The following is a 27,175-nucleotide window of genomic DNA, read 5'->3' as shown; positions in this document are numbered from 1 at the left end:
GTTGAACATGAAATAATTTATTTAGAAAAAATTTAGAAACTTGTAACTACTGAGATCCAAATACCAGAAAAAAGCAGATGCCATGGAACTTGTTACAGGGTTTTCAGTGTTTTCAAAATAACTTATGTTCTGTTCAACAGCAGAAACTAATTCAAACAGGTCTGTCACAAATTAAGGATGAGTAAATGATGATAGAATTTTCAGTTTTGGGTGAACCATCTCTTTAAGATTTACACTGTTAATTAAAAAAATGACAGACCTGACTGACTGACTGACTGATTGATTGATTGAACTTGTCTTGTGAGCTTCCAGTACAGAAAGAACAAACATGGTGCAGACATAAATAATAATCATTAATAATCATAAAAAAGATATAGTCTATAAATAAAAAACACAGAAAGACAGACAGACAGACAGACAGACAGACAGACAGACAGACAGACAGACAGACAGACAGATAGACAGATAGATAGATAGATAGATAGATAGATAGATAGATAGATAGATAGATAGATAGATAGATAGATAGATAGATAGATAGATAGATAGATAGATAGATAGATAGATAGATAGATAGACAGACATGAGAAAAACAAAGCAGAATTGTATGGACTGTTCTGATAATACAGAGCATGTATCCACAGCGCCCCTTCAGGTGGACCGTTGGCGCTCTTATTACCTTCAGCCCCGCACCATCTACATTGTTACAATCCTCCCATTTCCTGCAACACAACACTTCCATGTCTCGCGTGAAGGGTATGCTGTTTTATCGCTTCACATCGGACTGTACCTGCTGCCTGGAGACTGACAACGATGGAAAAATAAAGGTATGCTACTTTTATTCGCTTTTGTCGAAGTACAAAGCGTGCTACCGGTAAGAGCATGCCTTACTCTGTTTAGACCGTGTGAGCAATGAAGGAATACGCTGGGTTTCTCTACCGACATGAAACCTACAAGAGAAGGCATGGTTTTAATGAAGCATTGGTACTTTACGCGAGGTGTCAACCGCCTACTTCATGCGATTCGGCGATCTTTTCAGTTTTATGACCAGCGTGGTTATGGGCACGATCAGTTTTTTCACACACATCAAGCAGCGCTGTTCACTTGGCAACGCCGTAGACGCCTTTTAACAAAACCACTGTTACCTTCTCCCAAGCGGGGTTGACTAGTTTCCACCCACCGGTTAAAGCTGTACACAAACAGTGTTTCACATGCGGCGAGTGTGGTTAGGGGCGGAGAAAAGGTTTTTACACGAGTCGAGAAGACACTGAGCGTTTTTACGCACGACACGCGCGTTTCCCTCACGCGCATCTCTCTCTCTTTCTCTCTCTACGCAGAGCGAATATGAGAGGGGTTCGCCGCAAACTGTCATTAGGTTGACAGAGATGGGCTGCTGATTTTGGGAATCCCGGAGAGCTGGAAGCGCCCAGGAGCACCATGACCGTGTTCAACCAGGAGAATGTGGAGGATTATTATGAGATTGGAGGAGAACTCGGCAGGTACGTGATGGTCTTCATACCAGGTTTTTGGGCGTGAGGTGACATTTTATTTAATGCAGTTGAGTGTTTCGGATGAATTATTTACATGTACATATCTGCAAGAGCCAAGGTATTCTAATTTCACTCATACTCATACACTCATCCAAAACTGGTGGGTTTCATTGTGAGACTGTATGAGAGACGCATTTTATATAAGAACCTTTCAGTGAACTGTTATTAAGGTTTAATAGTGTGGGACATTTTAATAACATGAAGAACCTATTGTGGAATAAAATGTTGCATTAATGTTCATGAAACCATATGTTGTAAGTAAATCATTGAATACTCCATCTAATGTGGTTCAGTCAGCATAGACGGGACAGCTTTAAGATGCAGGGTGATGCTTGCATCTCTCAGGGGAAAGTTGTATGCTTACAAATGTTTCATGACATTCAGATTTTTTTTTAGGGGTCTCAAGCCTCATGTAGTCATGAATTACTGGTTGTCACTCTAAACAGATGTTCATGCATTCCAAGTTGTAATGATCTTTAGTGGCATTTATTGATTAATAGGGTTCAGATGGCTGTGAAGGTCCAGTGTGTAGATTTCTCTTCTGGGAGCCTCACTTGACAGACTGATCAAGATAAATTGGGTTAGTCTGCTATGCTGCGACTCAACGACAATTGCATTTTACTTCACTTTTGGCTGTTAAAGACATCCAGTCAGTGACTGATTTCATTTTGTGGAGTATCATGACTCCGTTTGCATTAATCGGAGGCCATAATTTTCATTCCATGCATTCCCATTCATTTGAAGCCTAGAGATTGAAAGTGCAAGCTCAAGTCAAGTTTTGAATCTCACCATTTCCAAATTGCACATTAATTTCATGGGAACACACAAGACCAAATGAAGGTCAATATTTCAGAAGATCAAGCAATTGATGTTTTTACATTAAATCTACAGATTTTTTTATTTACATGTTTAGTTTTTGTAGAAGACTATTGACATTGCTATACACGTATTATGTAATACATAAAAAGAGCTATTATGTAGAATTCAGAAATATTTGTTATTTGTGGCACCTCTGGCCTTTAAGTTAACTGCAGCCCGCATCTTATTGCTGGTGCTCATACCTGTGTACATGTAATGTACAAGAATGTGATTCAATGCCCCAATAAACTATAGCCTATATAAATATAGCCTATATTTTTAACAAACATTCAGATGCTGAGCATGGTGCTGAGAGTGATGTTTACATGAGTAGTTAATTATGTAATCATGGTTTACAACTGCCTTAACAGGAGCTTTGCTTCCATCCACCTATTTTAATTTGTATTTAGCAATATTGCATAAAAATGCTTAATGGATAATTCTAAATGCACGTACATTTTGAAAATGCTCATAAAAAACAAATACACCCATCTGAGTAGGATAAACTTTTTATCTGACAAGAAAAAAATAGCATAAACTACAATGCAAACACATTTACAGAATAAATTCCAATGTGCATCAAAAAAGTAATGTGACTTCTGTTTTAACAGATCATTTGATAACATATGGGCATGATGGAATGGACAAACCAGCAGACCGACCATATTGTAAAATGTCTGAAATTAAGACTGCACAATATATCATTTCAGCATTGATATCACAATGGGATATTTCACAATAGTCACATCGTGTGCATACACAATGTTGTGTCTGAATTATAATTACAAAACATGTTTTTAATGCCTGTGATTGTATAATGACCTTAAAAGCATTCAGGCATAATGAATTGTACCATTTGTAACTTTAGCAACGATACATTTTATTAAAACATTTTTATCATTCAGTTACTGAACTTGAATACTGTTCAAAATGATAAAACACTTTTTTTTTCAATTGTATAATTTTCTTAGATTGTTATGCATGAAAATACTCACAACACATGCAAATAAAGAAATGCACTGCAAATAGCACAGACCACATCGAAAATGTGACAGGGGACCCCAAAAAGTTTATAGATTGTTTATTAGATTTTATGAAGATGCACTCCCACTGCAGAATCATCCCAATCGATCTAACATTATAAATTCTTTCCAAATAGAGATATTCAAGTTATCTGGTGAAATTGTATTCATATCGCAAAATAAAAAATATCGCAATGCTAGATTTTTCCAATACCGTGCAGTTCTATTTAAAGTGATGTTTAGTTCTAAAAGTCTGTCATCGAAGTGGTTTGATATTACCACTTGCCAGAGCAGTCTTGCTCCTCCTAAAGCCACTGCACGTTCATTGCAATTAATCTTATAAGGTGCGATTCATTTATTATATAAGAAAAAAGGTCCACAGGGGCTTTTTCTACCACATCAGATTCCATTTTTCATTTTGCTATTTGCCACCAGTTAATCAGGAAGTGACGATTTTGTACTGATTCACTAGATGGCGTTTACTACACAGTCGCATTACATTGATTATTACATTGATAAGCTAATTCAAACCTGGTTTATTTTTAATTCAATTTAATTGATCGAAATTTATGGCAGCTGTTTCTAATAATAATAATAATAATTATTATTATTCCTTACATTTTATATAGCACTTTTCAGGACACAAAGCGTTTTAAGCATTGGGGGGAATCTCCTCATCTACCACCAGTGTGCAGCATCCACCTGGATGATGTGACGGCAGCCATATTGCGCCAGACCACACACCACACTCCCCATAAATATACTAGGGCCTTAAGACCCACACAGACTGCAGGTTGAGCACTCCCTGCTGGCGTCACTAACACAACATCCGGCAGCAACCTAGCTTTCCCATGTGGTCTCCCATCCAGGTACTGACCGGGCTTAGCTTCAGTGGGCAACAATGTGAGAGTTGCTAAGAGCTAGCTGATGGCTTTATTTATGTCACTTCTCAATGAACTACAGGTGCAGTAAATTCTGCACGTGAAGTTTCAACATAATAACATGTTTTTTCTCCAAACTCGGTTCATAACCACAGTCAAGTGTTTGAAATAATTTCTTCTGAGATGATTCCAAAGTCATCTTTATTAATCAAACTCGATCAATGAAAGTAGTTAAATCTTCAGTTTATTGAGCAACCACTATTTTCCCCAGGGGATTTACTGGATTTCTTTGTGTGTATTTGGACAGGTTTGTGGGTTTTTGTGAGAGCGCACTCTGGCCTTTGGAGGATGTTTGCTACAAATCACAGCCAGCTTCCTTGGGAAAACGTGCACGACAATCTCAGTTCTGCTCATTCGCATTTGCTATTTCAATTTGATTAATCAGTCCTAGATGGAAACGACAGATGTTTTATGAAACATTCCTGTTTTGTGCATAATTCTAATTTGCATCTTTGCTATTAGCTATGTTACCATCCAAAGATGCGAATTAACTTTATGCGCAAAACAGGAATATTGCATAAAAGATGTGCGAATAAAGCAGCGTTTCCATCCAATGAGTCAAAGAGAACAAAATCGTCACTTCCCGATTAACTTGCGGCAAATATCAAAAGTAAAAACGTAATTTTCTGCGGTACGAAAAGCTGCGCAAATCTTTTCTTCATTTAATAAGTTACTTGCGCCTCAGGAGACAAATGCCGACATGCAATGAATGCGTGTACTAATACTGAAACAGTTAAGGTGTTTTAGAATGACCATTTTATGCACTATTCCAAAATGCACTTAAAAATAGGTGGATGGAATCATAGCTATTGAAACCTATTGGTATACAGGCTTTCATAGACAACCGAGGAAGTCAGGAAAGTTTCATGATTGGCTATAAAACACAAGTAATACATGAACAGTGTTCCATTATGGCCTTCTTTATGCAGGGAGTTTGTGCTGGTCTTTCAACTCTTGAAATATCAGCTGTGTAATATTTTGTGTTAATATCATTTCATCATTGATGGTCAGCCGATGGATGTTCTTTTGAACTGTTTTCATGAGAATGCAGTTTCTCGGATTCCCATTGACTGCTGCGTGTGTGGGCGATAAATCACCCCGCACATAGGGATGAGTCTGCTCCTTGTGTGGGTTGTGGGAAATCGGGCTCTTTTGTATTTAAGTGAAATATTTTATGTCTTGGTGCTCACGTAACGGTCTATAGCATGCCGATGCATCTGTGAAATTGGTTGCATAATGTGCAATCGTGCTGATGGGACTTTGAAGCAAACGTTGAAGATGTTCTTGTCTCTGGCTCCTGAGGGATGATGGCATCTGTCAGTCCTTCTGATTGCATAATTGTCTCAGCGACTGCAACGCTGACTAGATTACTCCAGCTTGAGTTGAATAGAGAAGTATGAAAGCAATATTATTTGTGTTTCTTACAGAAATCACAGCCGAGGTTGGTTATGTGTAAAAAACTGTTAGTTCATTTGTATATTTATGAGTATTGATTTTATGCTCAAGTCTGGGTAGGCTTTATATGACAGTGTACGTGTTTTAACTAGTTAAATATGCATGAACCGTCCCTGTATTTATTGGTAATCTTTGTCATTTAAATGTTTAATGCTTTAAATAATTGTCATATTTAAGATGAGTAGTGTGCATTTATGCTTACTTTGAATTTTATTCACAAGTGCGATGGGATGTTTTACATATTCAAAATCATTTGAATAGTATTGAAGACAAAACATTTGAATATTATGGTCTCACCATGACCAATTCATGACTAGTGATGAGTTGGGTGATGCCATGGACTGGATTACAGCTCTTAGAGCATCTATGACCCTGCATACATAACATTGTCTGAAATACAAAAACAAAAAAAACAAAGGAACCACCAATTATTGAAGCCCACCAGCATTTTTAATCCCCCGTTGCATTGTACATAACAAAAATAGCCCCTTACCCCCACAGCTGAATAAAACCTGCGTATCTGGACCAAGAAAATCATTCAAATCAGCCATTAGTTTCTTAACCCTCCTCACCAATATTCAGGGCTTAGCTTTGATGGCTCATCAGAATGGTTAAGTGAACCCCCAGCACTGAAGCCTTAAATAACCCTGTTCTCGTGTGCTACTTGGTTGGGCTGTAAGGTTAAACACACAGGCTCTCTTCATGGGGCTTATGAGGCTTTGGCCTAGGGAAGCTCTTAAGTGAGAAGGTTTTTTTTTTAATTCAGATGGGAACATCTCCGGGTGGTCCTCCTCAGAGTAGGAGTGCACTGGTCTGTTAGCTAAGTTTAAAGCAGGAGCTTTGACTGGAACTGCAGTTCAAGGATTAACACTACAAGCTATGTTAACTCACTGCTAAAAAAAAGCTTTTCTTACTATACCTAGATTTTTGTCTTTGTCTGGTTTCTAGTCCAAATGTCAATTTTTTTTTTAAATTAAGAAGCATTTTCTATACAGGCAAAACAGTAAAATAATAATTATGCCAAAAAATTAGATAACTACAAATTCATCTCACTGAAGGATTTGTTTAAAACACTCAACTGAAGTTATAAATGAGTTTTGAGTAAAACATGTTAATAAATGTGGTACTTGTTGCATTCAGCATTAACAACACAGAGCTATAGTTCACAGAGGCCATGCATGCAGCTGTCTAATCTGCGCTATTAAGAACACAATATTGTGTAGGTTGTCAGTAAACCATGTGTAATAAATGCTGATTAACTAGAACCAGCTTTATTGACAAAATGCACATGAAAATAACCTTCACATAATCATCCAGTGCCAATTGGTGTACAATCACGTGCAGTATACCTTTTTATACAGAATGTTCCAGTCTTATTTAATGCTATTATATGCTGATAACCAAGCATGTAATTACACCTTCAGCCTTGTATGATTTCTACAATGAAGCAGACAACCAATATAAAACAGAGACTTAAATCTTTATTATTAGCAAACGATCCTGTAGTTTAATTAAAAGAACCTGTTTCTCTGTAAATTAATATATGTATTGTACATAAAATGCATGTCATTAAACTATTTTCAAAATTAAATTAAAAACCTTTTTGATTTTAGTGTCGTTTACATTTTTCAATCAGACGTTGCTGAGACTTTTGTTTTATTATGTTGATAAACTTTCAACTGAAATTTCACAAAAAGCTAACTTAATTGTTTACAAATTTAAGTGGATTGAACATAAAACACTTAAGTTGTTCCCCAAAAAACTTGACAATTGTGTTGATTCTGCTCATTTTATATAAGGATCTTGGACAAGCAGAGAAAAGATGATTTTCTGAGTGCTTTTTTCAAACATTTTGACACCCCTGCGCTGCAGTAGGTGGGGTTTTAAATGTGTCACACTGCTTGAGTGTATGCTGCTAAACAACAATAATAGCTGTTGTGAGAGAAGAATAGTTCCATAAACATCTGACGAACAGCCTTCTCCGCAAGGAAGCGCCACCGCAGCACGTCACATTGCTTTATATTTGTCATTTAAACAACAATGTTTAAAACAGGGGTGCCCAAACTCATCCTGGAGGGCCGCTGTCCCACAGAGTTTAGCTTCAACTCCAATTAGACAAACCTGAACCAGCTAATCAAGCTCTTTTTAAGCATACCAACAGGGCCCTCTAGGACTGAGTTTGGGCATTCCTGGTTTATAACTTCATCAGCCATGGCATCACGTGGTTGTGCTTCTCGCCTGGTGTTGGAAACCCTTTTTCTTTCCATGAGCGATCGTACAGGTGCAGATACATCTGTAACATTGCTGCTATTCGACCCTCCAATGTATTCATGTTGCTAATTTGGTGTTGTTGTACTGGAAGTTTTTCTGCTGTCTTACTTTGAACTGTGTAGATACAGTATGTCAAAGCACGTCAAAGAAAGTGGAGATTCAGAACACTCCCACTAATTGCGTTGTCGTCACGGACCAATGGTAGCTCAAAGGTGCTTAGGAACAAAAATTAGTTAAAAAGTAAAAGTTAGCTTTGGTGAACTGTTTCAAACTGCCGATAAAAACTCAAAAATAACTTCATTTTGGCCTGATTATGTTCAAAATAGCTTCATTTCAGTTCTCAGAAGTACACTGTGGCCTTAACATTTTAAGAGGGGTTAAGAATATCGTGGCTGAAGTTGTCAAACTGGTGTCAACAGAGCTTCAGATGGACTTTAATTGAAGATTACCAAAACTTTTTTTTTTAAAATAATAAGTGTGTAAGTGAATAAGTGTGTGCTAACGTATTAACATTTTTAAGTTAAGATTTCACACAGTCTTTTAAAGGGCACCTATTTCACCCCTTTTTCAAAATTTTAAGTCTTGTGTCTCCAGAATGTGCTCAGCTCAACACCCATCAGATTATTTATTATACCTTTTAGAATATTGGAATTTTCTGCTCTGAACACAATGTAGCTGTTTTTGTGCCCTTTAATGCTAGTTCTCCCCACCCACCGTTCCCACGTGACTGTCTCAATCTCTAACTGCGTCACATAAACAACACAGTGACAGACACGAGGAAGCAGATCTCACGTAACACTTGTGAGAAATACTACAGTAAGAACTTTCACAATGATTATTTGATGTATTTGTTGTGGAGTTAACACAAACCTTTCAATGAGTCACACACAATGTCGTTACAAAGTTTACGCACACACAGAAACACACACGCAAACACACACAGCGCACGCGTTTAACTATGCACTGTTTATGCACTGCTTATGCACTAAGACAAGTGTGAAAGGATAGAGGTTTAGATCCATTGCAGTATAGATATCAGTTATGTTAATGTACTAAATAAGCCTGATTTAACGTCCACAAACCAGGGTTGAAGCGTCATCCTTTATAATTGTACTGGCATGCGGCTGTGGTGATTAAGACGGTAAAACCGTTGTAATTCATTACAAACATGCTCTGTTTTAAAAACATTTTAAACTTGTAAAACTCATTCTTGGTCACATTTGATGATAAATTGATGATCACAGCGAGCTGAACAGATCTTTTAATCCCAGTTGCTTTGCACACATCCTGTCTTGTTGATATGATTATCTGCGTTACAAGGAAACATGCTAATACGCGGCTGTCAATCAATGCGGTTGGCAGGGAAACCACACTCCTATGTCACGTTGCGGTGGGCCTCAAAATGGGAGGGATTTAGATCCTATTTTCCTATTTCAGGAAATTTTAATAAAGAGACTTGTGTTTGTATCACTCCAATATGACTGTGGACACACTAGACCTGTACACAGTTCTGTCCAAACAGCTTACAAAAGATGATTTTCATCATAGGTGCCCTTTAAGTCCCATTGTTCCAAAATCTTCAATCCAAATCTTTATTCAAAGTGCTTTACCATATTCAAAGTACATTAAACATCTCAACTTTTAAATGGTCTGAGAGTCGGTCTGTCTGTCTGTATAATGCAGTATGGATCATTTCTACCTGCTCTTAAAAGATAAGCATCAGCTTTTGTGCTAATGCTTAAAGCACAGATGAATACTCTTCTCATTTTACATTTCAGTCAGTAATGATATCTGTGTTTCTCTATTGCATTAAGTCTCTTAGAGCAACTACAGGCTTGGCTGCTCCTGCTCTGTCCTGCCACTAATTGGTTCCCCTTTGTGTCTGTTTGCTCTGGCTGTGTGTGTGAAAGGGGAGGAGCAGTGTTTTGCTGGATCTCGCTGTCGTTTCAAGAGGCAGTTCCTCTGACTGTGTCGTTTTGAAGAGTGTGCTCCAGAGAACTTATTACGCGGCCGTGATGCTAATGAGATTCCTCCAAAAAGTTGAGATCCCATGCAGATATTTGAGAAGGGTCATTTGCCAATTTCCCCACCCCCATAACTATATGCAGAATATGCAAGTTGTTTGTTGTTGACCTATATTTGTGCCCCTGTGAAATGTGTCAGAGCGTGTTGCTGGTGTTTTGACCGGAGATTTGAGTTTGGCCTATCCATTAATTTTACTTCATTTTTTGCATTCCATGTACTTTGCTTTGTCTTGGATTTTAAAGAAAACGTGCACATTTTTAAACTTTATTTTTAATATTTGAGTTTCAAAATGTGATGATGATAATAATCGCCATTATTTTAGCATCAAGGAACTGTAGTTTATTGATAATTTGAATTTTTATCTTTTATCTTTATAATTTCTTTGCATTTCAATTAAATTTTTGTGTTGTTGTTGTTGTTGTTGTTATTTTTTTATTATTTGTAATATGTATGTATAATTGTTCTATATATTTTTTTATTCTAATGTATATATTCTAATTAATATTTAACTTTAAATACAATTTAAAGTTGAATTGAAGTTTACTTAAATATGTTATTAAGTTTGTCAAAGACTATTGATCTTATTCTATAATGTGGAAGTACGCATTTGTGATTGTTTTAGAACTTCCGATTCAGTCACATGGGAGAAATGACTAGGAATAGTAAATGGCAGAAAACGGTCTAAGTGTTTGCATGATTATACAGACAAAGTAGAATAATATAATAAGAAAATATCAGTTTGATGAGCTGTTTTTAACGTCTAAAAATGAATGGAAGTGAATGAGACCAATCTTGAGCCAAAAAGATTTCAATGTCTGCTCATACACAGAGAATAAGGTGGATAAAATACACAAGACATACCACTCGTATAGTTTTGAATGTCGGAAAGTGTAACGGTCAATATGGCAAATGAAGCCCCGCCTACTAGTACAGGAGCCAATCATCGATCGATATAGACTGACGATTCTCTGGGGGAAAAGCTCAGTCCAGACGTGTGCTTTTAGCACAGTTTATGTGGTCAACAAACACACTGGAATCTCAGCGAATACTTGCTTCACAGACAAAAGAAATTTGTTCACACTTGGCACTTTTAAATGAACCAACTATATTTGAAAACAAAAGTTTTCTGGTTTTGTAATCTGTATGAAACGACCGCAAGGTACAGTCTGTCCTGCCAAACGCAGATCACATGACAGCAGAAACTACTCAAACGCCCCGCAAACTTGTAAACAAAAAGGGTCACTTTCATTTCTGGATGAGACTCGCCATCATTTTGTGAATTACTTCAGAAGACCAGCGCGATCAGACAAAGCATTATTCAGAGGATGATAATGTGTAGAACGGCCATAAATGAGGTTGGTGTCGTGATCTTGTTCCTTTCAAGTGCACATGCACATTAGCTCGGGCAACCTGAAAAAATGGCGATTTTTGTTTTATAATAACGTTTAGAAACAAAACTTATGAGACAGTCGTCGTTTCATTTCATTGGTGATTTCTAAATATGTAATATAATCGTAAGCTTGGCAAACAGTTTTGGAGAATTTGATGTTTCCTCATTCAGACAGAATGCCCGAGCATACTGCCCGAGAGGCGTTTTAAAGATGGCCATCGAGTGAAATGACTTGCCTTAAAGGGACTTTGGTTTTGTTAATAAAATAACACCTATTTAAATACAATATTAAATTCTGTTAATGAATATAAAAATCTAATAATTGAATGTATATCTTTTTTCAAGTAGCAAAATTAGGTTTTAGTTTATTACTTTTAGCTAACTATAATAATAATAATAATAATAATAGTAATAATAGTAATAATAATAATAACTTCATACATTTTAATAATGATAAGGTCATTTGTATAATTTCCCATTTTTTATAATAATAATAATTATAATAACAACAATAATAATAAAATTCTAATAATTAGTATGTTTGTTTTTTTCAAAGACCTATCCAAGATATTTTATTGGTTTGACGTGGGTGTCTATGCACACATATTGTCCTTCAGAGTGCTGTAGCACACAAACGAAGCTGTTCTCCTGTCTCCGTGCGTTCAATGGGTGAAGTTTGGGTGTCTCTTGTGAAGCCTAATGAGATCTGTGGGGGTGAGAGTGTGAGAATGTGTATGAGATCAAGAGCATTGGTGAGCGAGCGTGCCGGGAGGCTCATGGTACACTGTAAGGCAATCCTGCTGTGAAGTATTAGCCTTGACCAGTGAAGCGTGTGTAAGACAAGAGTGAAAGTTCGAGGAATTTTTTTTTCCTCCCTTCTGCCTGTCATTTTCTGTTTGGCATGGTGAATGCAGCTTTTAGGGAGACCCAAATATATTCCCCCTCGGCATCTGAAACTACCTTCTTAACTGGGCTTCCTGGATAGTACAAAGGTTAAACCAGCCACATCTGACCACAGCATGTTAATCAGTGCCAATAAAGAGCCATTGTTAGTCATTGACAAAAACACGGCATGTTTTAATGCCTTTCTTTTGTTGTGTTTTTCTTTCTCTTTGGGCTGTTGAGGTGCAATAAATGTTTTAACCAAAATATAGGAGAACTGCTCATGTGTGAAATGGGTCAAGGTTAGGCTAGTTAGCAATGGTCATTCTGTGGTCTTAAAGCATCTTTGTTGGCGATGATTAGTCCTGTATTTTGAATTCATTAAAATGCACAATTTAGGGCTGGGCAATTTGGACTAAAATCAAAATCTCAATTTACTGAACATTTTAACACAATTAAGATTAATGAACGATTATTTTATTTTATTTATTTGTTTTATTTATATATTACTCTTGCATATTCTGTAAATAAAATTTTAAAAAGTGCATTTCTTGTATCTTCTGTTAAACAAATATTGTATGCTGTCTCAAGGCATCTGGGATGCAGCTTTGTTAATCGTCAATGTAGTGCAAAGTAACAAAATAGTAACAAACAGAGCAGGGTCACGTGACTCCATACGTGGTAAGGTAAGTAATTGAAAAAATTGACCTGGAAAAATTTTATCGATTATTGGTTCTGAATGTTGATTTCGATTACTTTTCGAATAATCACCCAGCATTAGCACAATATATATTGGTACCATTTTTGTGAACAATTTCTATGAAGCCTGCATGTTTATAATGAATTATAGCTTCATTTATAATAATTAATAATCAGGCATACCATTTCTATACATTGTATTTATAAAGACAACAAAACCTAAATTGCATTATGATGACATTTATATACATTTACAATAGTGTTAACAAATAGGGTTGTCTAAAGTATCGAGTAAATAAAAAAAAATGTCCATTTCTCGCTCCAGTAATTGTGTATGGAAAGAGTACTGAAAAATCCTACACAAGTAAAAATACTATTACGAAGTATGAGTAAAAAGTAACTATTTTAAAAGTACTCAAGAGTATTGAGTATTAGACCGTGAAAAGCTGATGCGTTTACATGCAATTTGTGCACATGTGGGCATAAACGTAACACTCTGTAGTGCATTTAGTTATTGTTTAAGGCCAATGGCCAATCAGCGATGTTTAAAATGCACTCAACAGTGCTCAAATGTTAGCGAGAAATGGAAAGTTTTAAAATTTAAGCACTGATTGGTACCAAACTTGATACTTTTGACAACCCTATTAACAATTAATACTTAATAATACCTAAATTGCACAATGTTTTCACTTTACTTGAAGTCATCAGTGATGCATGAATGGAAGTTTAAAACTGAATGGTGACTTATAATAAGTGTTATAAGACAGCAGGGCTCAACAGAATATAGAAACCCTAACAGGTTTGAAACAAGTGAAGGGAGATTAGTTGATGACTGAAATTTCTTTTTTGTGTAACCCATCTCTTTAAAGTGGTCAAATGATGTTATTAAAATAACATTATTTGCTGTAATGCAATCTCTACATGGGATAAGGTTTTATAATGATTCTGAAGAACATGGTATGCTCTGATCGGCCAGCTGTCCAGTGCATGATTGACCAAATTCCTCAAGTATAAAAGGGTAATGTTGCACCTTATCAATTCGAGGTTGTATTTAATCCAGAAACTGAACCAAGCTGATCGATCAAATTTTCCAGCACAACTTGAGCAGAATGTCACAGTTTGGTAAGGTTTTATTTTCGACATTCAGATCACAGTTCAGGACAGTCACTAGTCATAGGACATGGGACTGTGTGCATTTAAGTAGTACTGTCAGCCAATCAGTGTTGTCAGTGAATGTTGTTCTGTGATTTCAGATTGAATAGTCATATTTCATTTATATTGTCCAGAGCTGAACGGCCACAAAAAAAGAAAATCATATCTGTTTCCTGCAAGCTGAGCTATTACCATTAATGTGAGTGGCAATATTGATGGTCGTGTTCTCCAGGTATTATAAAGCTTCTTGATCGTTTCAGATTGTCGCTTCCTGTGATTTAACAGTAAAGCTGGTCAACAGGAGACCAGAGCTCGGGTGAAGAGGGGATTGAATGCGTCATGCAGCTGGTGGCCTGTGTTGGCAAGTGTTTATACACAATTAAAAATGTGTACATAGTAACCTGCTTGCTTTTTGTGCCAATCCTTTGACAGCTGACTTGCCTGGACTCTGGCATATAAATAAAATTCTGCTTGAATTTTCATTCATTTATGAGACATGAGTTACATTTTTAATAAACGTTTCTTTAGTTTACTCCAAAATGTCAATTCTGTCATATAATTTCAAACTCATAGGGCATTTGTTAATCTTTGATCAACAATTTATTGTTGATCAACAATAATTATTGTTTATCTGTTGATCAACAATCCCAGTGTTGGGTAAGTTACAAATTACTGACTACTACTGGAAAATTGTAATCTGATTACATTACTAATTACTTCATGTAAAAAGTAATCAGATTACAAATTACTTTACTTTGAGGTTACCTTTAAAACATATAAAATATACCTATAAAAATACAAAATATACTGCAGCTCTAATAATGAAAGACATTATAATGGGTTGAACACAGCAGCTTGACATATTCAAAAGACTTAAAGAGATAATTCGCCCCAAAACAGCTTTGGCTTTCTTTTTTTTGAACACAAAAGACATTTATAAGATTGACATCCGTAATATGAAAAAGCACTGCAGTGTTTGGGTGTTCTGTGTTTGTCTGTGTTAATTAGTCCACTGAAATGTGTATGTTTAAAGCATGAAGCTGATTGGTCAGTTTTTGTCACGTGACTTGAGGTTTTCAACTGCGCCTGAAAAATGCGAGCATGTGCAATGTGCTCTGAACATGGGTTTCTACATTGGAAATAACGAATCTGCATGCGCAAAAGACGTGATATGCGAACGACCCCATAAGCAGCTATGATTCTCTTCACATTCGGAAGATACCTTCACTCCCAATCCTTCCAAATATGCAATTTAATTGGACCACTGTGTTTCTAGTTGGTGATGAGTATTGTCATAGAATGCTTTCTATTTAAGTGCTTGAACAAGTTTCTGGTCGAGTTCTTTGTAGACTGGACATAGACTGCATTTCACAGCAATATATTTGTTTTTACACTCAGTGAAATCAAAGTAAGTCTGTATTTCCACATGAAGAAGCAACCGCTCTCGTCAGCAACCATTTCAGCTTGCGTTCTCCAGCAAGTTAAAAGCGCATGCTTATTAACTGATGTTACATCGAAAAACGTGATGTAAACATGAGTAATGGAATTCCATTGACTTTAGTAACTGTAATCAAATCACACAAATGTAAAATTTAATTCATTACATTACTGTGTTCCCCAAAAATTTTATTTGAATACAGTTACACATTACTGTGGAACACGTTACACCCAGCTCTGTATATTAGGGATTGGTGATATGGATGCACAATTCTATGTCAATACTATCTGGTATTTATTGCGATAACAATATTCGTTCATTCATTTTCTTTTCTGCTTAGTCCCTATATTAATCTGGGGTCGCCACAGCGGAATAAACCGCAAACTTATCCAGCATTTGTTTTATGCAGCGGATGCCCTTCCAGCTGCAACCCAGCACTGGGAAACGCATACACACTTATTCAAACACACACATACACTACAGACAATTTAGCCTACCCAATTCACCTGTATCACATGTCTTTGGACTGTGGGGGAAACTGGAGCACCCGGAGGAAACCCACGCGAACGCAGGGAGAACATGCAAACTCCACACAGAAACGCCAACTGACCCAGCCGAGTCTTGAACCAGCAACCTTCTTGCTGTTAGGCGACAGCACTACCTACTGCACCACTGCGTCACCCCAAAAACAATATTAATGACGTTAATTTATATGTAACCACTGAGAGACAAAAAAAAAGTCTATGATGCCCACTATCCTGCAGACCTCAACCACAATCAAACACACTGAAGAATCAGGTCAAGCTTTTCAAGATCATATGAAATACACAACAGATTAAAAATCAACTTTGGAAGACAGTGGGCAGAGTTTGAGTTTTGAGTTTGAGTATTGGTATTGCTAATTCACTCTGTTGAATACTATAAAATAGCATAGTTTCTTCATTCTGTAATAATTAACCATATACAAAACTGAGTTATTTCAAACACTCAAGTGGTGTTATGAAGTGGAATTAGAGTGAAAGTATGTCAGTAAATCTCTTTTGTAAACAGGCTTAAGCATGCAAAACTATTGCACACAAACTACTGTATATTAATTCATCACACAAACTAATTATACTATACTGTAGGTTTTGTCGTTATATCTTGGGGAGAATTTTTCCAGGTATATTGCAAACAACAACATATAATAGGCTAATTAAATATAAAACTTGATATGATTTTGATATGAGCCTAATTACAGTACAAAATACAAATGCAGTAGACAAATTATAAAATAAGTTAATTTGTCTACTGTGTTTGTTTGTATTTTGTTCTGTAATTAGGCTCAGAAAAATAAAAACATTAACTCCAGAAAACAAGGGATCTTCAAAGAAACAGTTTTTACAAATGGTCTTTTCAGAAGAGAAGCTTGATCCATTTTTAATAGGTGATAATTTTACACATATTTTGAGTTTTGGGTAGATGTTTCTGTGGAGATTATCCCTGTTTTGAGTACAAATATCTTAAATCCAGAAGATTACCATATTTAATGCTGGTTTCAGAATGACATGAGGGTGTGTAAAAGATGAAAGCGATGTAATTTTGCATTTAATTTGACTTGTTTACATTTTGAAAACATCCATCATGCCTTCTATCTTATAACAACCTGCTAGAGCCATCACCACTGTGTGCACAATTAAGTTTTTCCATTTAATGCTGTTTTATCTCAGCCGTTTACACAAGTTAATACCCCACGGTGTTGTCAAACACACAAGAGACCCCTTGCAGAGTCCAGGATGTGTTGCTACAGCGGATCAGAGTCGATTAATGCACAACCAACGCTCCTTCATTCATCAGAGCCTGGTTTTATGATGCAGTCACCATAATGATCATGCACATCTGCCATGAGGGTGCTATTTAATGTCAAGTATGTTTAGCGTACGATAATAAGTAATGGGAATCCCCCTCCTGAATCGTGATTCTTAGTAGCAACCAACTGCAACTGAGCGACTGGATCTTGGTACTATGAAAGGTGGCTTTACCAAGAGCTGTGAAGCAGCATTTCCTCAGGCACATTTGTTAATATTCAGCAATAAATTGTGTGTGAACATGTTATGAATTCTTCGCACAGATCTCAGAGCACCAGCACTGTTAATGCTGTTGCTAAGCTACTGGCAAAGTGATGTCGTGGAAGGAATTCAGACTGCCTGTGCCAGATATCAAGTGCTTTTCTTCATATCTTTTAAGCCATTGTCAGTGCCTTGTTGATCATTTTGCTCATCCTTTATCTTTTGTTTTTAGTATTTGAACTTGTTTAACTCTTGTGTGTTGTTGAGGATGTGTTTATCAGGGCTGCAGGATATTGGAAAAAGCTGATCTTGCGATATTTTATTTTTTTCTGCGCTAAATATTTCTGTGATATGAATACAGTTTCACAAGACCGTTTTAATAGCACTATTTGACGATTTTCTGGAGAGTCGTCTGTTGTGTTCACATCAGACATGGCACGCACAAATAAATCGCACTATTCATGCATAAATACACATGTGAACATTTTAAGTTTCGCATCATTCACGCGTAAAAAACACTTCACAGTAGACGCATATTCGCATCATGGGCAGGGTTTCCTTCTGCCCGGTGACTCTAGCTTCATTGCAAAATGGCTAACATGGACTTTTTATTGAGAGAATAGTTGTGTTTATGTGCTTTAGGAAGGCTTAAAAACTGTGAATGTTCATTTAGCGCCATGTATGAGTCACTAGATCAGGGGTTCTCAACCATTTTCACTTTGGGGCCCATCTCCTCCTCCGAAAAAAGGCCCACGTCTGACATAAATAAATATATATATATATATATATATATAAATATATAAATGAATTGAATATAGAATATATTTTATTTTTTTAAACACACAGAGATTCAAAGCTACTGAAATCTTCAAGTATTTTTTACAACTGCAGTACAACAAGAGTTATTGCAATACAACAGAGTATTTGGGCCTTTTTTAAAATAAATGAACCTGACAGGACAACAGAAGATGACAAAAAAAGCTGCTTCCTTGAATTGGACTGACTACTATTCATCAATTGATCATAACCATTAAAAATAAACAAACAAAAAAGTAAAATACAGTAACAACACTCCAAGTCTGTTGAAAAACATCAATTTGAAGGCGGTTGGGTTTTTAGGATATTATTGGAGTTTGCTGACAGTAAAACACCACCGAATCTCGCTAGATCCTCCTGTATGGGCGCGCGTCCATTATAAAACACCCGCACTCAGGTTATAAAAACACTAATTTGGACAACTATGCTGATATTTTCACACAAGAGTTCACACAAAGAGAGCACGCATAGTTTGTGAATCAACAGAGATGTGCGACGCAGATATGAGGCACGCACAAACTGGTTATAACTCTAATCATCGTTAACTTTACATTTGCGTGACGGTTTGCTTTATACAGCTCAGCTTGTAATCCTAGTTGACGTGCAGCGATTGGAACTGCAGCCACGGTTAAGTCTATATTTTACAGTGAGGCTCTTTTTGCACCGAGTAATCAATAACAGAAAATGGGAAATGCTATTACACCAATGATTATCATATAAAACATCTTTAATAATCAAATAAAATAATTGTAGTACAATAATTAAGTTCATTTTAAGCTATCTCGCGGCACACTTGCAGGATCGCTGAGGCCCGCTAGTGGACCGCGGGCAACCAGTTGAGAATCCCTACTAGATCAGCGGCTTCCAACAGGGGGTCCCAGCCCACAAGGGAGTCTCAGCGAGCTCTGTGAGGGGTCACATTATTTTTTGAACATTTTTTTTAGCAGTGGACGATTAGGAGAACGATTATGTTGCCTTAGTTAATTTTTATCACCTGGCTGACCAAAAAATGGACAAATTTGTAGTCTCACTGTAGTCTCAAAACTTAGACTCACTGATTTGCTTTCAGAAGCTAATACTAATGACCCAAGCATACTGGGCCCAGGTGAGGAAGCTCCAAACATTTCGGGTCGCAGCGCTAGCAACACTGGAAACACAAAATGCAGGAAATACTAAGATAGTTACCTGAACTATGGTTTTATTCCATTTTCTCGAAGCAAAGAGTTCCTGATCCAGCCACAGTGGTATTATCTGCGCCAAACTTCTTGCTAACAAATGCTTGAGGCTGTCCAAATTAATAAGAAATTTGCAGAAGACTCATCCCCCAATATCGCGATAAGCCCAGCCAATTTATAAAGTTTTTCAGTTACAAATGGCCTACTTATGTTTTGCTTTTATATTTTACATTAGGCTATTATTTGTGAATAAGCATATCTAGATATAGTAATAAACATACTGCTGTTTGAAAACAAAATTTTTTGTCATCCTTACTGCAAACTTATATGAGCGATTAAAATCATTAAATGTTGAGGGGGGCCTTACAATATTTTCCAGGGGAAAATGGGGGTCTCAGGCAAAAAAAAGATTGGGATCCACTGCACTAGATGCTTTCAAAGATGCACCCAGCTCTGTAAGTTCTTTAACTCCTCCAGAGACTATGCCTGGATGATGGAGGCTTTCAGCAGTGCTTCTGACTGAATTGAGTCCAGTTTGATGAGCTGTTATCGATTTTTCAACTTGAGAGATTCGCGTGTCAAACGCTCAACTTGCGCCGCAGGATGTCTATTCGCATCTTTGTATTGACTTAACATGTAAATCATTTGTGCTTGACACTATACAGCATAAAAGTAATCCGATACAAAAATTTAACCACAATGCAAAAAAAAATGCTTTTCTTCCTTGTCTCATTTCTAGCCCAAATATCAAAAACAAAAAATTCTTAGTTCAAGTAAAAATATTGTTTTCTTTTAAAAACCTGATGAAATAAGGCAAAATTAAAAGTTTTTTCGCTAAATTATCTGCCAGTGGGGTAAGTAAAATAATCATATTTTCACTTTCAAATGTAGATCTTTGGATTAGAAACAATGACAAAAATTCTAAGTAAGAAAAAAATTGTGTAAATTCTGTATAAATACAGTGATTAAACACAGTTCTTAGCTCCTGGTCAACTATAATGTAGACTTAACATTGCATATCTTTGAAATGTGACTTTTTTTGTGGATGCGCACATTGTGATATCGATATTGTGCAGCCCTAGTTTTTATCCACTCTGGGTTGATTTTGAGTCTTAATTTGGCCACAACTACCTCTGTGTTTCAGCAAATGGAATGTTTTTTTTTTTTTTTTGGCGACAAATTTTATTTTGACACATATTTTTGGAAAATGCTTTGAAAAATGTTCAAAAACTCAACAATACACGCCAATTTACTACCCTTTCGTTATGTTTATGGCTGTTTTTGCCCCATTGACTTCCATTCATGTGTAAAAAATGACACCTTTTACCTCTTCCCAACAATCAGGAATGCATGATTATATGCTGTAATGGGTTTGCAGTAAAAAAGAAGTTAATATAATGGAAAGTGTAGTAAATTTGAACAGTACACAAGGGTTAAAATGGCATTAGATGCATGATCAGGTTTTTTATATATAAATATTGTTGCGACTTCTAGTTGGACATCACCAGCTAAGTGCATTCCTTAAAGTTTTATTTTTAGTTATTTCTATTTTTTTATGTCTTTAAAATTGTTCTGTTATGTAGGGATTAAATTACTTCTTTGTTATTGTTGAGATGTCAATACTGAAGCCGCAGAATGTGCTTTCAACACATGTTTTGACAGTAAGCAATACACAGTGAAACCAGGTGAATGTCAGTTTCTGTCTGCAGTAGGGCATTTGGAAGATAAGGCCCACAACAGACTTTAGGTCTCCTCCCATTGGTTGCTATTGGGAAGCACTCATTTATCCGGTTCTCTCCAGGCGTAGCGATCAGTTAGACTCGGTCATCTGTGGGGCTTCCTCTATTAGCAACGCTTCCCTAAATGAGCTCTGATTGACTGAATGTGAGACACAAAGAGATGAAGTCCTTCATGCTTATTGGAGAAGGCCAATTAATCAGACAATGCAGATTTCCTGATTGGTTACACTAGTTTGATTGAATTAGAAATTCAATTCGAGCTTGAGTTTTAGCTGGATTTTGAGCACTCGCTTCAGACCTAGTTGACCACATTTATTACTGGTGCCTCCTCACACAATGTGTGCTTTGTGACGTTAAATAATCTCGATAGCACAAAATTGCATTCCATTGACATGTCAAATGACGTAAGCTGAGTTTATTACCTTGCAGAATTGCGGAAAGTGAAATTAGTTTCGATCAGTGGTTTGCTGGTGTAGGTGTCTTCTCATAGACGTGTACAAGGACATGTATCTGAAATGTACAATAAAAAGTACCGTAAATAGTGTATTTAAAAATTGCTAAAATGTACACAGCGCCCTCTAGAGGATTTATCATCTGAAATGTCCAGCGAAATGCAACCGGAGCAATATTTTTCAAGAGTTTTAGTTCAGTTTTGCAAAAATGTAGGCTGAGGCATGTAGTTGCAAAATGCACCTAATGGAAACATTAATTTAGTAAAAAAAAAATAACATTCCATTTATTATTATTATTATAAAAATATTTTTTTAACACTTACATGAGGTGGTTTTTCAGGCAAATTTAAAATATATATTTCACATCAGGCAACACTATTTTTTGCTCATAAAACTACAATGGATATAGGTTATTTAACCTGTATTTACCAATGTGCCACTACAAAATAAAAGTGTGGCCTTTATTGTACATAAATAAATAAATAAATAAATAAATAAATAAATAAATAAATAAATAAATAAATAAAAAGACTGAACTTTGGAGGGGAGAAGCTTGGAAAAAACACTTTGGTTTACATAAACAAAAGACATTTTGTTGACATAAGGAAAATGAATAAGGTTTGTCTCATGAATACAATTTGTGTAGCACATTTGATATGTCATCATGATTAGGAGGAGTTCCCCTTTGAGTTGAGTTGAACAATGAAGTTTAGTGTTAAATATTACAGTGGAAATGAGTCTGAGCCGTTCAAAGCTTGAGTGTACTTTCATTAAATATGTACATACTATTTATTTTTCAATATATTCATTCATTCATTTTCTTTGCATGGGCTTAGTCCCTTTATTCATCTGTATTTTATGCAGCGGATGCCCTTCCAGCTGCAACCCAATACTGGAAACACCCATACACACTCATTCATACACATACACTACGGACAAATTGTTTATTCAGTTTACCTATGGCACATGTGTTTGGACTGTGGCGACTTGAACTTGACGACTTGAACCAGCCAATTTCTTGCTGTGAGGTGACAGTGCTAACCACTAAGCCAGTGTGCTTTTTTCAATATATATATATATATATATATATATATATATATATATATATATATATATATATATATATATATATATATATATTTCATTCATTCATTCATTTTCTTTTCGGCTTAGTCCTTTATTAATCTGGGGTCACCACAGCGGAAGGAACCGCAACCTTATCCAGCATGTTTTACGCAGCAGATGCCCTTCCAGCCGCAACCCATCACTGGCAAACATCCATACACTCACTCACACTCATACACTACGGACAATTTAGCCTTCCCAATTCACCTGTACCACATGTCTTTGGACTTGTGGGGGAAACCGGAGCACCCGGAGGAAACCCACGCGACTCTCTCTCTCTCTCTCTCTCTGGGACTCGAACCAGCGACTCTCTCTCTCTCTCTCTCTCTCTCTCTCTCTCTCTCTCTCTCTCTCTCTCTCTCTCTCTCTCTCTCTCTCTCTCTCTCTCTCTCTCTCTCTCTCTCTCTCTCTCTCTCTCTCTCTCTCTCTCTCTCTCTCTCTCTCTCTCTCTCTCTCTCTCTCTCTCTCTCTCTCTCTATATATATATATATATATATATATATATATATATATATATATATATATATATATATATATATATATATATAATCAAGGCAAAAAAAAGAGAAGGGCAATGACTTTTTGCATGACGTTGCCCTTTTGTTTCTCTGCGTGAAGCAATCTGTCAGTTTCAGTTCTTCAGAAGAGTTTTGTTTCATTAAACAAGACCGGTGAAGCTTACACCATGTCTACACGGGCTGTAACATGTCTTAAGCTGACAGACACACTTTTATGTTTGACATGCTGCAGAGCTGCTTCAGCCACATTTCTCCATCCACATAAAGCTGAAAAAACAAACAAAAATTCATATGTTAACTTCAAATAATACATATTTTGATATATCCAATATAAACATGCTTTGCGTCCAAATAAGTAAAGTTTCACATTATATACTATAATTACATAACCACATGCAAGCCAAATTGTATATCTCAAATCATAGTATTCATATAAAGACCTACTTCTGACAAGATTCTGATGTGTGCATACGAGGGACACTTTACTGTTTAATAAGGCCATTTGTGAATGGTAGTGACAGCGTAGGCCACATGAAAGAAATAATATGGTTATTCTGAATTTCATTCATTCTACACATTCATTCTATATAGACATAGGTCTCAAACTCAATTCCTGGAGAGCCGCAGCTCAGCATAGTTCAGCTCTAATTACCTCCAACTCACACCTGCTTAATAGCCTATAGTAGTCTTGAACACCTTGATTATTTGGATCAGTTGCGTTTGATTAGGGTTCTAGCAAAACTGTGTAGAGCTGCAGCCCTCTAGGAATCAAGTTTGAGACCTATGATTTAGAACTTCTATGTGACATGAAAATCGTTTCTGTTTCTTTTTTTTAAACACTGGCAGTGACTGTTAAAGAGAAAAGTAGAAATACAAATAATAGAAATTTGTATTATTGTTTACTTTGTTGCCAGATTGTCACAATTTCCTTAGTTCTCATTTATATACTTTTGCAGTTAGTTTGATTACTATTAACGTAATTGTGAGCAAATTGAACTTTTATTCAAGTCTATTCAGCCCACAAAAGGAGATATTTTCTCAGATCTGACCATTAACCTAAATATTGATACCTCAGCTTTAGAGCAGTCTACTTTATAAAGTGCTAATGAACCCAGCATGGCGTGACTTTTCATATCTAGTTGTGTCTAGTTGTTTCATATCTAATAGTGTCGAGTTGCAGACAAAAGCACTTTTTTTCCAGATGCTTTCTTAACTACCGTTTGTTTTCAGTTGTATGTTTATTTTGTTACTGACAGAAAAAAATGTAGAGCATGCAGTTACATACATTTTCGTCTCAGCATTATGAGCAGTTTTGTGATTTTCTCTTAACATTACGCTACTGCTCAACAGCAGGATTGGGCAATAACGCGTTACCAGTCATGCATTACTGTTACGGCATTACTTTTGACAGTAACTAATACTGTAACGCATTACTTTTTAAAAATAATAAATTGGTAAGTTTCATTCATTTTGGCTGCAGTCTAGCCCACATCTTCCTGTTTACAGCGGCGATGCATTGTGGGATTGGTGGATGCCAACCAACCACTGTAAAGAAGACGTGTCGTGTATGAGGCACCAGACTGGACAAAAGACAAGCGAAAGCAGAAAGACTGAATGCGTGCAAGGTACACCAAGTGTGTGCACGCGAGAGACCGAGTGCACACGAGAGAGAACGGGTTCGCACAAGAGAGGCCAAGTGTGCCCGTGAGGGAGACCGAATGTGCGTGCGAGAGAGACCGAGGGACTATTAATGCTACTATTATTAATTACTATTACTACTATGTTTGTTGTTTCAAATAAATAAGCACATATTTGTTATCTGTATAATTGATTAGTTTAGTAGACACAGTAACACATTTCTGTTATATTACAGAACACGTTATTTAGATGTATAGTGTTTTTTGCTCAGAAAAATGCTGTGATTTATTTTTTAAAATAGTTTTACATATTTTTAAAGCTGTTATACAACAGCAGATTTTGCTCTTTGAATATACACAGCTTACTTTCCATAAGTTGAGATACCACGTTTAATTTGTGGTTAGTTTGAAAATTGCTGATCGCTCATTTTTGAGCAGCTGTTATGTTTTTGTTTTTTTAAAACGCATAACATTTATGGTTGTCTATAATAGCAGTTTTTGGTGCTGAGTTTCAACAAATTGATTCCGAATTAAAATTCAGGTTACTTTCAATTATTTATTTCATAAAGGTTTTGTGTTTGTACTATATATTGTTGCTAGTTTTCAAGCTGTGAAAGAACATGATTAAGGGTTAAATACAAAACTTTTATGAGGCTGAAGCAACTTTAGTTTTGGCTTTTTCGTTTCTGAATATATAATTCAGCTGGTTTATCACCTTGTGATATTCCTTTATTATTTTTTGTGCTGCTGATCTGACTTAAACAAAAAGTAATTTTAAACACTAATTTATTTTAAAGTCTGTTTATATTTAAGTTTGTCTTTTGTTTTAGTTGCGAGAATGCAAATGAATTAAAACTGTGAAGCTGATCAACAGTGTGTTCTCCATGCAGCACTGAAGTGACATTATAAGGGCATTAATAGCAGCATTAAAATGTTCTTTGGAAAAGTAACTCAAAAATGACTATTAACAGTAATGCATTAATTTTTGGTGTCAGTAATCGATAAATTAATTGAGTTACTTTTTGAATCAAGTAACTACTGTAACTAGTTACTATTTTTCAGTAACTAGCACAATACTGCTGCTCAGGCATTCCAAACCTTTTTTTTATCTTTAAATGAAATGCATACCTCCTGAATATATAGGGGCCTTTAGAGAGGATGTTTAGCAGTATATGTTTCATGCAGTGTGTGAACTGACAGGCACACATTAGTCTAAACGTTACCTGTCTCTGAGTAGAATTGCTTTTTGGCTCCCGCTGATTGTATACACACAAACCCAAACAATCTTCCTCTAAAGCCGTGATATCCTCCGCTCTGAGTGTGTCAGCCGTACTCCAATCTCAGCTCTGTTTCCTTGGTTACTCCTGTGTGCCACTACAGCACGGAGAGAGATTGCATAACGTGTGCAGTTTGGGCGCTAAAGATTAGTGGGCTCTGTTCTCTCTGAACTGTCCACCCACATTCATTTTTTCACTAATGAACCAGTGTGTGATTCATACACATTTTATCATTTCACACCATGCCCATCTAAAAGTGCTCGTTTCTCATGTTTAGATGCATAGATGTGTGAACACCATTGTCATATATGAGAAAGTAAAGCAGAGCCCAGACGCGTTTTGGAAACTGATACGTCTGGTCAGATGAATTTCCTCGGTTGTAGCGCTGCAGAAACATTGAGAAAGTAGGGCAAAGAGTTTTGTGTAGTGTGCCTCTGTTGTTGTCTAAAAACTCTCCAAATACCAGATCACATTTAATTGCGTGGGATGACACAAACGAGACGTATTTAATTACACTCGGATCGGATCAGCAGGCTAGAAAAGTCAGTTCAGACCCTGCCAGAATTCTTCCAGCAGGCTATTTTCTGACCCAAACAAAACTGGAAAAGAGGATCGTTGTGTTTTGAATGCAAAGCTACAGAAAAAAGACTTTATTAAAAGGGCATTATTTACTTTTATGCCCAGTTTTAAATGTGCCAATGGAAG

The 27,175-nt window shown here is 36.4% G+C and overlaps 1 protein-coding gene across 1 annotated transcript in view; it reads left to right on the top strand.

Annotated features, from left to right (window-relative positions):
• Window positions 1-699: 699 nt before the first annotated feature.
• dapk1 (death-associated protein kinase 1) overlaps window positions 700-27,175 on the top strand; it is a 160,128-nt gene continuing 133,652 nt past the window's right edge. The window contains exons 1-2 of the mRNA XM_056458172.1: window positions 700-827; window positions 1,338-1,499. Of these exons, the coding sequence (XP_056314147.1) occupies window positions 1,438-1,499 (62 nt within the window). The 5' untranslated portion in view covers window positions 700-827; window positions 1,338-1,437. The remainder of the gene's footprint in view (window positions 828-1,337; window positions 1,500-27,175) is intronic.

Source organism: Danio aesculapii, chromosome 5 (assembly GCF_903798145.1).
Source record: "Danio aesculapii chromosome 5, fDanAes4.1, whole genome shotgun sequence".
NCBI classification, from domain to species: Eukaryota; Metazoa; Chordata; class Actinopteri; order Cypriniformes; family Danionidae; genus Danio; species Danio aesculapii.
This window is presented reverse-complemented; position numbering and strand designations above follow the sequence as displayed.